At 37.4% G+C, this 12936-nt stretch overlaps 1 protein-coding gene across 4 annotated transcripts in view; it reads left to right on the top strand.

The window, feature by feature from the left end:
- The window catches only part of TMEM116 (transmembrane protein 116), an 82518-nt gene that overhangs the window by 42191 nt on the left and 27391 nt on the right, over positions 1-12936 (top strand). For 3 of the 4 annotated variants that reach the window (XM_004709654.2, XM_045296835.1, XM_045296834.1), the window contains exon 4: positions 6051-6182. The exons of the other annotated variant lie outside the window; for it this stretch is intronic. In XM_004709654.2, coding sequence (XP_004709711.1) covers positions 6051-6182 — 132 coding nt within the window. The remainder of the gene's footprint in view (positions 1-6050; positions 6183-12936) is intronic. 4 annotated transcript variants of the gene reach the window in all.

Raw genomic sequence — 12936 nt, 5'->3', positions numbered from 1 at the left:
AAGCTTAAAGGACCGTAGAATAACTTAGCTAAATGGTTATCACATTCTCAGTTTTCTTGGCCTAGGAAAAGAATTCCTCTGCTGTTTTCCTTTGTTAATTCATAAAAAATTAAAAGAAAAAAAACATTTTTAACAAGAAAATTCATGGAATATATCATTTGAGAAAGGCAGTCTATTAAATTAAAAATAATCATAGTAAATTGGAAAAAAATCCATGAGAAATTTTTGTGGGGAGTAACTAATGAGACAGTAACTCAGAGAGGCAACTTGAGAGGAAAAGAAAGTGGCCTGAGCCAATCATTGCTATGGAAGACAGATACACTTGATTTCACTTAAGCAGAACTATCATAAAGCAGGACTTTAGAGGTAGTGTTTTTGGTTCTTCAACTCACTGGGATAGACCTGGGCCCCGAACCTTCCTAGGGAAAGCCTTTCCCACATTGTTTATCTTTTCTCCCTATCCTTACCTTGCTCTTCATTTAAGTTAAAGACAAGTACAAATATCAAATATATACACAAATTGTGTGTGTGGGTGTGTGTGTATAAACTCAAAACTCACTGCCATCAAGTCAACACTGACTCATAGTGACCCCTGCGGATTTGCGAGACTAACTTTGTACACAAGTGGAAAGTGTGTTAGACAGGGTTCTCTAGAGAGACAAAACCAGATTGTTAATAATTACATAAAATCTATCTATATTTATATAGATAGATATGTAATACAAGAAATAAACAGTTAAACTATAAAGCAGTTATACAGATAGATAGATATATAACACAAGAAATAAACAGTTAAATTATAAAGCAGTACAAATGGCTCAGTACATTTCAAATGTGTTAGACAGTTGTGAGACACTGGCAGTCCTTCAAGTCTTGAGGGCCGCCAGGTAGTCCACTGTAGAGAGATTCAGGCTATCCCGGCACAGGCAGCAAACAGCAAGGCAGGTCACCAACAGTCATTCCTCAGCTCAAGAGATGTAAATTCCGATTGTGTGGTGAAGCAGGTCTTGAAGGAGCCTCAAATTACAGCAATACAGTCCAAAGGTTAGGTGTCCCACAGGTAGTATAGCTTGCAAATTGAGGCACAGAACAAGCAAGGCAGCCGCACACTGGTCCGATGATCAAAGAGCGAGAGACAAGAAAGGCAAGGCCGGCTGAGCTATTTGTCTCTCGCCCTTCAATTAATCCCACATGAGTTTATCGGCCAGGCTGGCACAGTAAACTAACTACCTCACCCAGTCTTTCTCCCATGGAACTGCTGGTGGTTTGGAACTGTTGACCATGAGGATCGCAGCCCAACTCATAACCACTCACCACCAAAGCTCATATATCTACATATATATGTGAATATATATATATGTATCTTTCTTTTTCTTCCCCCAGTCTTCCTGACTACCAAGCATTGAAATTATTATATTTTTCTTAAGGTATTCTTTGCAACATATTATCTTGTTGTAGATAGTAGGAGTGAAATCTTTCTTGATTTCCATAATAGGTACTTAGCTAGTTTTTGATAAATTGATTGACTTTATCTCCTGCTATTGGGAGTCATGGTTTTCCACAGAGTGAAAGCAAAAAGACCTTTTTTCTGCTGAAGTCTGTAGGTGTGTTTGGTTGAACAATAGCTCCTGTACATAAAGCTTATTTCTGAACTGATGTCCAGAATTGTGTTCTAGCTTGGCTGCTTTTCTCCTCTAAAATTTATTTTGTTTTCATTTTTAACGTTTTATCCATTAACAGTTATAAACTTGTAGCAGGCCAGTAGAGTCTGTGAATGTGCTATCTGACTGGGATTTTACCAAGATTATCCAGAGCGGAGGCCACATATGATAAAATAATAATATCTCATGTTTATTGAATATTATATATCTTTCCATGTACTTAATATGCATTATTTCCGTTATTCATGTGTCTGCTAACCAAGACTACCTTCACCATCCATTTTCTTCTTTAAGTGTTGTAAATTACATGGTATGGCTCTTCCAGACTTCAGTCTTTGTAAATCCCACTGAATAACTGGATGGGAGCATGCAAACAGTTGTGTATGGTCCTCAAATGTGGGGACTGGTCAGTTTTGCCATTCTGCTGGGTGTATGGTGAGCTGTCTGAGAAGCAGGAACAGAGGATCTCATGAGAGAAGAACCAACAGTGAAGTACATCCTGTGGACCTTGAGATTCCTGTCGAACTTCTTCCATCCAGGAGACAGAGCTGTGACACAAGAGGAACTTCGTTTTTATCCCCAAGACTGTGTTTTCCTTCAACTGCTCCTTCCTCTTTGTTTCTAATCCTATAATTCCACTCACCAATAATTATCATTGCATCTTGATTGCATGTTTGATCAATTTCAGACCAAAAATGTTGGTAGAATTCTTCAATTTCTGCATCACTAGCTTTAGTGGTTGGTAAAAAATTTGAATAATAGTTGTATTGGTTGGATTTCCTTGTATGAAGATACATATAATCTGATCACAGAAAGCATTGTACTTCAAGATAGATCTTGAAATGTCCTTTTTGATGATGAATGCATCTCCATTCCTTTTGAATCTGTTATTGCCAGCATAATAAACCATCTGATTTTCTGATTGAAAATGGCTAATATCATTTTAGCTTACTAATGCCTAGAATGTTGATGATTTTTATGTGTCCCATTTAATTTTTTACAACTTCCAATTTTCCTAGATTAATAATTTATACATTTCAAGTTCCAATTTTTAATTGGTTATGTGCAGCTGTTTCTTCTCATTTTGAGTCATACCCCATCAACAAGTGAAGTTCCTAAAGGCTTTTCTCCATCCATGTCATTATGGTCGACTATACTTTGAGAAGGCAGCTCTTCCTCAATCATATTTTGATTGCCTTCTGACCTGAGGGCTCATTTTCTGGCACTAACTCTGAAAATGTTTTGCTTCCCTTCATTAGGTTTTTAGTAACTGACAATATTTCAATACTCAGGGTTTTCAGTAGTTAATCCCTCTGAAGCAGATAGTCTATTCCTTCTTCGTAGTCTGTTCTTACTCTGGAAGTTCTGCTTCCAGCATCATAGCAACACACAAGGTACCAGAGTATGTAAAAAAAAAAATGCCAATAAAAGAAAACACTAGAGACAAGAAATTGAAGATTTCCTGTGTCCCTACTACACTTCCTGTACCCCTTTCCAATTACCATTCTCCTCATCTCTAAGTGACCGCCAGTTTTTTGTGATAACAATTTCTTTCAAAATTTTCCAGGAATGGGTGCATATATAAAAACAATGTAATTTAGTTTCGCTTATTTTTGAAGACTATGTATTGTTTTTTTGCATGTATTATTTTGTGACTTGCTTCTCTTAGTATTATTAATTCAATTTATATATTGTCATAATCTGGTTCATTTCATTTTCATTGATGATTGACATTTCTCTTACTTCTTAATATAAATCACCTTATTAGGTGTTCTTACAGATATTATAACAAACCACAAGTCAATTATATCATGCAAACTTGTACATATGTTGCTATCTTCATTTTCTTTTTTTTTGCTATTATCATTTTCAAAACATTATCTTTTATTTGAGCCCTTATTATCAGTTCCTCTTTTTTCTCTCCCTCCCACCCTTATGAGCTCTTGATAAATTATATATATGTATATATATATATGTATATATGTATATATATGTATATTTCATGTCTTACACTGTCCATTGTATCCTATTACCCATGTTTCTGTTGTTTGTCCCCCTGGGGGTGGGGTGGGGGTTATACATCCATCATTGCTACTGGTTCCCCCTTTCTCCCCCTTCCCTCCCCTCCCTTTATGGTATCACTGTTCCCCTGACTGTTTCTGAGGGGTTTATCTGTACATGCTTATATTTATACCTCTATATAAAGTTTTTGCCTCCTAGTTCTTTCCTCTATTTCCTTTAACTTTCCTCCTGATATCCACAATAATGTTAATGTTTGACATTTCACAGTATGAATATGTGACAGTTTATTTATTCATGCTGCTATAAGTATACTTGTACATGTCTTCTGTTGCTCACATGTACACATTTCTTCAGGATATTTACTTAATATTACAACTGCTGTGTCATAGGATATGCATGTTTTCTAGATAAAGCCAAATTATTTTCTAATGGTTGGTCTCATTGTTTCAGATCCTTATTAATACTTGGTATTGTCAGACTTTTAAAATCTGGGGGACAGATATGTAATTCTTTATTATCATAGCTTTGATTTGCTTTTCCTTGATTACTAATGAGATCAGGCATATTTTCATGTGTTCATTGGTCATTTGGATTCCCTCTTTTGTTAAATACTTGTTCAAATAATTTGCTTCATTATTTAAAAAAAGTTTTTTGCTTTGTCTGAGTTTTGCTTCCCCTCTCTCCCATTCCTTTTTTTACAGTATAGTTTGGATACTTGCCCTTTGTCAATAATATATGTTGTAAATATCTTCCCTCATTATGTGACTTGTTTTTTTCCCCACTCTCTTTGTGGTGGTTTGTTGTTGTTGTGGTGTCTTTGAAGTACATTTTTCATTTTCATGTGGTCAGTTTTAAAAAATTATTTCTTTGTGAGCCTTTTGTGTTTTGTGTAAGAAACGTGCCCTTCCCCAAAATTCTCTTATATTAACCCATAACTTTGTATAAATGTTTCCTTTCACCTTTAGGTCTGTAATCAACCTGGGACTTATTTTTTAGTTTAGTGTGAAGTCTCTACCAGGAATCCAGCTTGATTCGTTTTTCACATGGATACCCAGTTGTTCTAGCACCATAATTTTTAAAACTTACCCTTTCTTTATACCACAGGACTCCCTGTGTGATGCAAACAATTAAACAGCAGGCTACTAGCTGAGAGATTATCTGTTTGAATCCACATAGAAGCAGACACCTCAGAAGAAGGCTCTGGCACTCTAATTGTAAAGAGTCACCAAAAGTCCCTACCATCAAGTCAGTGCTGACTCATAGCCACCTTACAGGACAGCGTAGAACTGTCCCAGTGGGTTTTCCTAACTCTTGATGGAGCAGAAAGCCTCTTCTTTCTCTATGGAGCTGCTGGTGGTTTCAAACTGTTGACCTTTCTGCTAACCCAATGTGTACCTATGGAGTGGAGTTCTACTTGGAAACACATGGTGTCACCATTAGTTAGAATCAATAGCAGCTGGTTGGTTTATCATACATTAAAGGTATATTTATAAAGTTTAGTTTGAGCTGTTTATTTTGTTCCATTATTCTGTTTGGTCTTTCAGTCTATTCTAACTCTATGTCTATACCACAGTATCTATTTACTTTTATATTAATTTTGGATGTATGGTGAAGCAAGTTCTCTTCCCTCTTTTTTTATAGAGTGGTTTGGGGTATTTTGACATTTTGCATTTCTGTGCATTTTAGAGTCTCTTTGTCTATAAGAAAATCGTATTGAGATTTAACTTAGATTGTGTTTAACATGTAGATTAATTTGGGGAGAACTGACATTTCTATAAATTGGGTTTTACAATCGATGATCATGGTAATCTTTTCTCACAGTACATCTTCTTTCAGGACTCGGAATAAATTTTCTACTATGTTCAGATAGGTCAGAGTGGGCAGATCAGAAGGAGAAGGATACTAGAAAGTAAAAGAGAAAGCTGCACATTTGGAAAGAAAGATACACCACTCATACTGAAGTTTTCCCCACTCAGAGTCATCAAAATGAAAGACTGTTTTCATTGTAATTTTTCATTAAGTCCTCAAGCACATCCCTAAACATTCAATGGATAACTATTATTAGAAGATGTTGTCTGTACAGCTAGGTAGAACATTCTCAGTTGTTTTTCTCTCAACTACAAATTTTCTCTTCTCTGTCCATGTTTTCCTTGATTCCCTCTAAGGCAGAAGTTACAATGCTAGCCCATCCATGAGTACTCTGTGACTATGGACTCCTTACTTTACATTTCCCACATTCAACCAGTGGCAGAGGGCTGGGGAAAATGATGCCCAGTTTTATGGTAGGAAGGATAAGGCATAAAGGTGTGATTGTTATATTTCTCTGGATGGATTACTCATGAAATGAGACTTCTGTTGCTTTGGCAGATGAAGCCACTCTTCTACTTGAGTCTCTCTGACCTACTTCTGGGAATATGCTGGCTCATTGAGGCACTTATCTATGGAACTTCAGCAGCCAATAAGGACGTTGTCTGCTATAACCTGCAAGCAGTTGGACAGGTAAGGGCTACTGGACTGTGTCCCAGCAAACACTTTGCAAGGTAGGCACACTCACATCTCAATAGGTAATAAAAATCCATCCTGCAAAGTTCATCCTTTGTTATTATATTTTAAAACAATAGCTTTTATTGTTGTTATTTTTCTACTAAAAACACTACTCCTTTATTATAGAACATTGGAAAAGTCAGAGAAGAAAAAAATAATTAAAGTTTCTCAGATATAATCTTAATATTTATGCATATTATATTCCTGAGGAACAAAGATGAAGCTGTTTGCTCCCCAAAAGATTCCTTGCTTGGATGATGAAACATACAACTTTCCTCTAGTTCTTAAATGCTTCCTCCCCCCAACTACCATGATCCCAATTCTACCTTACAAACCCAGCTAGTTCAAAGGACGTGCACTGGTACAGATAGGAACTGGAAACGCGGGATCCAGGACAAATGAACCCCTTAGGACCAGTGGTGAGAGTGGCAATACTGGGAGAATGATGAGGGCAACAAATGTACAAATATGCTTGACACAATGTATGTATGTATGAGTTGTGATAAGAGTTGTACGAGCCCCCAATAAAATGATTTTAAAAAAAGATTCATTGCTTGAAAACCCTAGGGGACATTTCTAAACTGTCCTAAAGGGTCACTATGATGGAAGTTTAATATACCCTTCCAATCTTTTTATCTGAGTATACTTTTAAAAAATCAGATAGTATAATAATATTTTCTATAATTTTTATTACTCAAGATATTGTGATTATATTTCTATGTAATTATATATTCTTCTGCAACATCATTTGAAATGGATGCCCTTTAAATAATAGGAATATTATTAACATTGCTTTTTAAAATACTGTATATGATCATATGAGTTATGTATCTTTTTGGATTTTATCAGTGGATTAATCCACACAATATTGTTTGAATAGGATGTTTCTTTTATATTTCCGAGACTTGCAATATGAGTAAATAAGAATTAAATGACATCTGTACTCATTGAAAGGAGCCTTAGTGACGTAGTGAATTAAGTTGTAATATTGACCCAAAGGTGGTTGGTTCAAACCCACCACCTACTCTCTAGGAAAAAGATAAGGCTGAGTGAGCTCCTATAAAGACTTATCAGTCTCAAAAAATGTAGGTAGAGTAGCTATGAGTTGGAATTGACAGTGGATAGTGGTGAATTTGATTTGGTATTTACTGCTAGATAATTCTTTTGGAGTTTGGGGGATATTTATTTCAATTTAATAGAAAAATAGTAATATATAATATATATAATCCATGTTCTGATATTGCTACCTGTCTCATGAATTTAAAATGTCTCAGAGACTTACTTTGCTCAATAGTGCGAATAGCTTCATGAATTTTAAATAGAGTTAAGGCAGTATTTGTTTTTTTCAATAAGGAAATAAAAACACAGGAAAGATAGTCTTTTTGTTAATTGAGATTAATACATTTATCAAATCATTCCATAATTCATTCACATCTAGCAGAACTGTACATTTGCTACCACAATCAGTTTCGACACACTCTTTTTTATATGGACCTCTTGACATTATTACCCTTTCATCCCACCACCTACTTTGTGTCCCCTTCCCCCCAAAATCCTTGCTGACTATATAGGTTCATCAGTACTGGTTTTCATACCCCCCAAAATGAAAGCACATGTACTGCAACTTCAAGAAGGTAACCCCCAATTATATAACACTCCTGAGATACCCCCTGATAATGTACAATTAAAAACCGCATAAGACAATACAACCCAAAACACATAAGGTTTTGGAATCCACATCAGGTCTAGCATGCATCCAAGGGGAAATCTGACACGTTTTAGCTGTTCAAGTCAGGCTTCTGCCTTTGATCTTCTCTACTCAGCTCACTAATGCACTCTGTGTAGTGACCACTGTTTTCCTATCCCTCAATTGTGAATAGAGGGAGCTCACTGGAGATTTACTTCCTGTGTAGTTCCACCCAAGAATCTTGGGTTCCCACTGTCATCCATATCCTTTTGCAAACCACATTCTCAGAATTTAGACTCTGATACTAATCCCTCCTTCACTTTGCATTGTTAGATTTACAGTCCTGCAGTGACTGATGACATTGTTCTTCCTTGTGTCTTAGTTGACATCTCACTTAGATGGCTGCTTGTTTGGAGACAAGCCTTTAAGACCCCTGACGCTATTTTATTTAATAGCTGGCACCATCTTATTTCTTCACGCATTTTGCTATAGCACCCGTATCTCTTGTATTCCCTTCCTGAGGGCCGGTATAGAACAGGGCCATACTGTAAGCACTAATTGTTCTTAAGTTGGAACTACTATTTAGTGCAAGCCCAAAAGCCATTCCTGGTCTATGCTTGTTTGTTTGATTTTTCTATTTATTCTTGGGAATTAACCCAGAAGTCATGTCATTGCATCATTCAGCCTCTTCAAGTAGAATTGTACCATTGCTTTAGCAAAGATAATCTTTGAAATAAAAAAATCTGCATCAGAATCCTGGATCCTTAACTCATTAGGCAAGTACTTAATCTTCCTGAATTTCAGTTTCCTAATCTGTAAATTAAAACCAAAACGCACTGGTATCGAGTGGATCCCTACTCATGGTGACCCTATAGACAAGCAGGACTGCCCTTGTGGGTTTCCAAGACTGTACAGTTTATGGGAGTAGAATGCCTCATCTTTTTCTCCCTCAGAGTGGCTGGTGGTTTCAAACTGCTGATCATAGCCCACTGTGACACCAAGGCTCCTAATCAGCATCAAAGCATATTATTTACTTTGTGCCTGGCATGGATGTGATGAACATTACTGTGTTAGTCCAGGTTGACTAGAGAAACAAGTCCAGAGATAGTCATGTGTGTAAGAGAGAGCTTAATATCAAAGAGCAATTGTATATTGAGAAAACATCCCAGCCCAGTCCAGATTAAGTCCACAAGTCTGATATGAGCCTGTATGCCCCATACTAGTCCATAAATTCCTCTTTAGACTCACGCAGCATATGTGATGATGCTGAATGCAGGAAGCTCACAGGCCAGTGGTTAGAAAGTTGTGGATACAATGCCGGTGGAAGCATCTCAGCACTGGCTCCTTCAGCTCTGTGAGTATGGCTCTTCAACCGGAAGGTGAAGCATAGAGAAGAGTGTGTGTGGTCTGCCTCTTCTGACGGCAGAATCAAGAGACAAAGTTCCCAGAATCCTCATGAGAAGGCCACGCATGCAAGAAGGAATCGATTAGGCTGTGACCTGATTGACCAGCTAGACTCTACCCCATAACCTATTTATCAAGTTAAGAATTACTTTATTAATTTTTCCTACAGATTTGTTTAGATATAATACAGTAAACTGCATATATTTAAGCTGTACAATTTGATCAGTTTTGACATATGTGTACCCCCATAAAATTATCACCACAGTCAAGGTTTAAATAGTTCTATTTCCATCACCACTAAAAGCTTTCTCCTGCCACTTTAATCTGTTTTCTGTCACTATCGATTGGTTTATAATTTCTACAATCTTATGTAAATTATGAATCATTTCTTTTTTTTTTTTGAATCATTATTTCTTTCAAAACAAACTAGACTTTCACTGAACAAAATGCATTAAAAACTTTTTATTATGAATTGGGTGAAGGTTTACAAAGCATCAATTTTATATTCAATAATTCATATGCATGTTGTTTCATTTAATTCATTGTAATTGCTTCAATGCATCATCACTATCCCTGTTTCCTCCCTGAGTTTCCTATTTCCAGTCTTCCTACTAAGTTAACCCTTATGAGTTTTGTCTTTAGGCAAATACTGCCCTTTGGGTCTTCAGTGGTGGATTCTTCTTCTTCTTTTTTTTTACAGTTTAACAATTGATTTCTTTTCAATTACATGAATCTCATAGTAAATGGTGGATTATTCTAAGTTGAGTGTACCTCACTGATTGCTACTGCTCCCCTGATACACCTGTCTATTGGTGGGAGAAAGATGAGGCTTTCTGTTCCTATAAAGAGTTCCAGTCTGGGTAACTCACAGGGGCAGTTGAGTCCTGTCCTATAGTCGCTGTGAGTTGGCATCAGCTAGATGGCAGTGAGTGTAGTTTCATATTTTTGGGGTTGGGTTGAAAAGTTAGTTGTGGGAATGAGGCTCCATTCAATTCCAGACCTAAAAGTGAGTAAGGATCATAGTCTTGGGAATTCCACCAATCTATATCTGACCACTGAACTTGGTCGTCTTTGCAATTTTGAGTTTCGTTCCACATTTGTCTCCCGTTTTAATTAGGACAATTGATAGTGGTGGCCAGGCATCATCTGGTTCTTCAGGTCTCAGGATCGTGGAGGCTGGTGTTTGCGTGGCTCATTAGTCTACTGGACTCCTTGCTTCCATGTGTCTTTTGATTTTCATCACTCTTATTTTATCAGAAATTAATATCGCCACTTCGACTCCTTTTTTGATTGTCATTAGCTGGCACCTTCCATGGCTGTTCATGAGCAAATCCAGTTGCTGCTCACCAAGATCAATGTAGAATATTATCTTTGTGGACAATGTTATTTCCGCTGACCTTGGTGTCCACCAACACAATGGTCCTGAGCCCCTAAGCTAACCAATTCATTCCTTCAAGGGGTTTGTTTATATTAAGGAATTTTCATAAGTTTTACCCATATACTCTACCCCATTTAAAGATACATTTGCAGCAACAGTAAATACCTAAGTACATGTATCCTTTGTTGAACCTATATACATGTGAATATGCTCCCACCCCACCCCCTCCTGCATTCATTCAGCTTCTCTGTCTCTCCATGCGCTCAGTTCAAAACTCACTCCATTGAGTTGATTCCAACACATAGCAACCCTTCAGGAGATAGTGAAACCGGTTCTGTAGGTTTCCAAGGCTGTAAATCTTCACAGAAGCAGAAATCCTTATCTCTCTTCATTGGCTGGTGTGTTTGAACCATTGAGTTTATGGTTAGCAGCCCAACAGGTAACCTATTATGCCACCCGAGTTCCATCTCCTCTACTTGTAAACCACAGCTATTGCGTGAGTGTGTGTGCAGCAGGGTTTACCTCTGTTGCCTCTAACTATTGCGTTCCTTCTAGTGTCTTCAGCTGCCTCCAGCCTTCTTTTGCTAGCCTTCCTCTTACTGCAGTGCCTTCCTCTTCATTCGAGTCAGCGCTTGTCTACTCTCTGGCCAGTGTCTTCTCTCACCCATGGGAATCATCAGAGAATGTTTCTGTTAGAGTCAAGACAATTTTTCTGGACTTTTTTTTTTTTCTGGACTTTTTACAATAGTGGTCTCACACAGTATTTGTCCTGTAGAATTGACTAATTTCAGTATAATGCCCTCCAGGTTCACCCACATTATAAGATTTTATACAGATTCATTGTTATTCTTTAATATTGCATAGTAGTATTCCATAATATATCCTTAAAATCTATTGTATTAGAAATTAATATAACCATATCTGCTCTTTTTTAAATTTAATCATTTTATCGGGGTTTGTACAACTCTTATCACAATCCATACATCCATCCATTGTGTCAAGCACATTTGTACATTTGTTGCCCTCATCATTCTCAAAACATTTGCTTTCTACTTGAGCCCTTGGTATCAGCTCCTCATTTTTTTCCCTTCCCTCTTCGCTCCCCCCTCCCTCATGAATCCTTGATAATTTCAAATCTTCTCTTTTTATTCCCATTCACTTGATTATTTGTTTCTAGCCTTTGATTTTTAGTCTATTTTTAAATGAAAATTATCCATTTCCTGAGGCTACCCTATAATTTATTAATTTCTCTAAATTTATCTTAACCTCTGCTTTCCTTCCTCTCTCTGTGGAAGTTCTGTAACTACACTATTCGCACGACTATTTGTTGTCTTCATTGCTGTTTCTGGTTGGTGCTGTCAAGTCCGTTCCTACTCCTACTGACTCTATGTACAGGCAGAGGAAACACTGCTCCGTCCTGTGCCAGACCCACATTGTTTGAGAGCCCATTGTTGAAACCACACTATCAGTCTATCTTGTTGAGGGTCTTCCTCTTTTTCACTGACCCTCTACTTTACCATGCGTGATGTCCTTCTCCAGGGACCCGTCTCTCCTGATCACATGTCTAAAGTACATGAGATGAAGTCTCACCATCTTTGCTTCTAAGGAGCATTCTGGATGTACTTCTTCCAAGAAAGACTTGTTTGTTCTTCTGGCAGCCCGTATTTTTTTTCAATATTCATCAATAATTGAAATATGTAAATTTTCTATGGTCCTCCTACTTGTCTTCATTACAAAATATTTCTGATTCCCTAGCTTCAGTTTCAAAAGTGTTGCTGTGAATCAGAGTAGACTTGATAGCAGTGAGTTTAAATCTCCATAGAGATTTTTTTAAATCATTTTATTAGGGGCTCATACAACTCATCACAATCCATACATAAATCAATTGTGTAAAGCGCATTTGTACATTCATTGCCCTCATCATTCTCAAAGCATTTCCTCTCTACTTAAGCCCCCGGCATTAGATCCTCATTTTTCCCCTCCCTCCCCGCTCCCTCCTCCCTCATGAGCCCTTTATAATTTATAAATTATTATTTTGTCATATCTTGCGCTGTCCGACGTCTCCCTTCACCCACTTCTCTGTTGTCTGTCCTCCAGGGAGGAGGTCACATATAGTTCCTTGTAATCGGTTCCCTCTTTCCAACCCATTCTCCCTCTACCCTCCCAGTATCACCACTCACACCACTGATCCTGAAGGGATCATCCGCCCTGGATTCCCTGTATTTCCAGTTCCTACCTGT

Source organism: Echinops telfairi, unplaced genomic scaffold (genome assembly GCF_000313985.2).
Source record: "Echinops telfairi isolate 266 unplaced genomic scaffold, ASM31398v2 ScPeMD7_7412;HRSCAF=8450, whole genome shotgun sequence".
In the NCBI taxonomy this organism is placed as follows: Eukaryota; Metazoa; Chordata; class Mammalia; order Afrosoricida; family Tenrecidae; genus Echinops; species Echinops telfairi.
The sequence above is the reverse complement of the archived record's forward strand: the minus strand, read 5'-3'. Positions and strand labels throughout refer to the sequence as shown.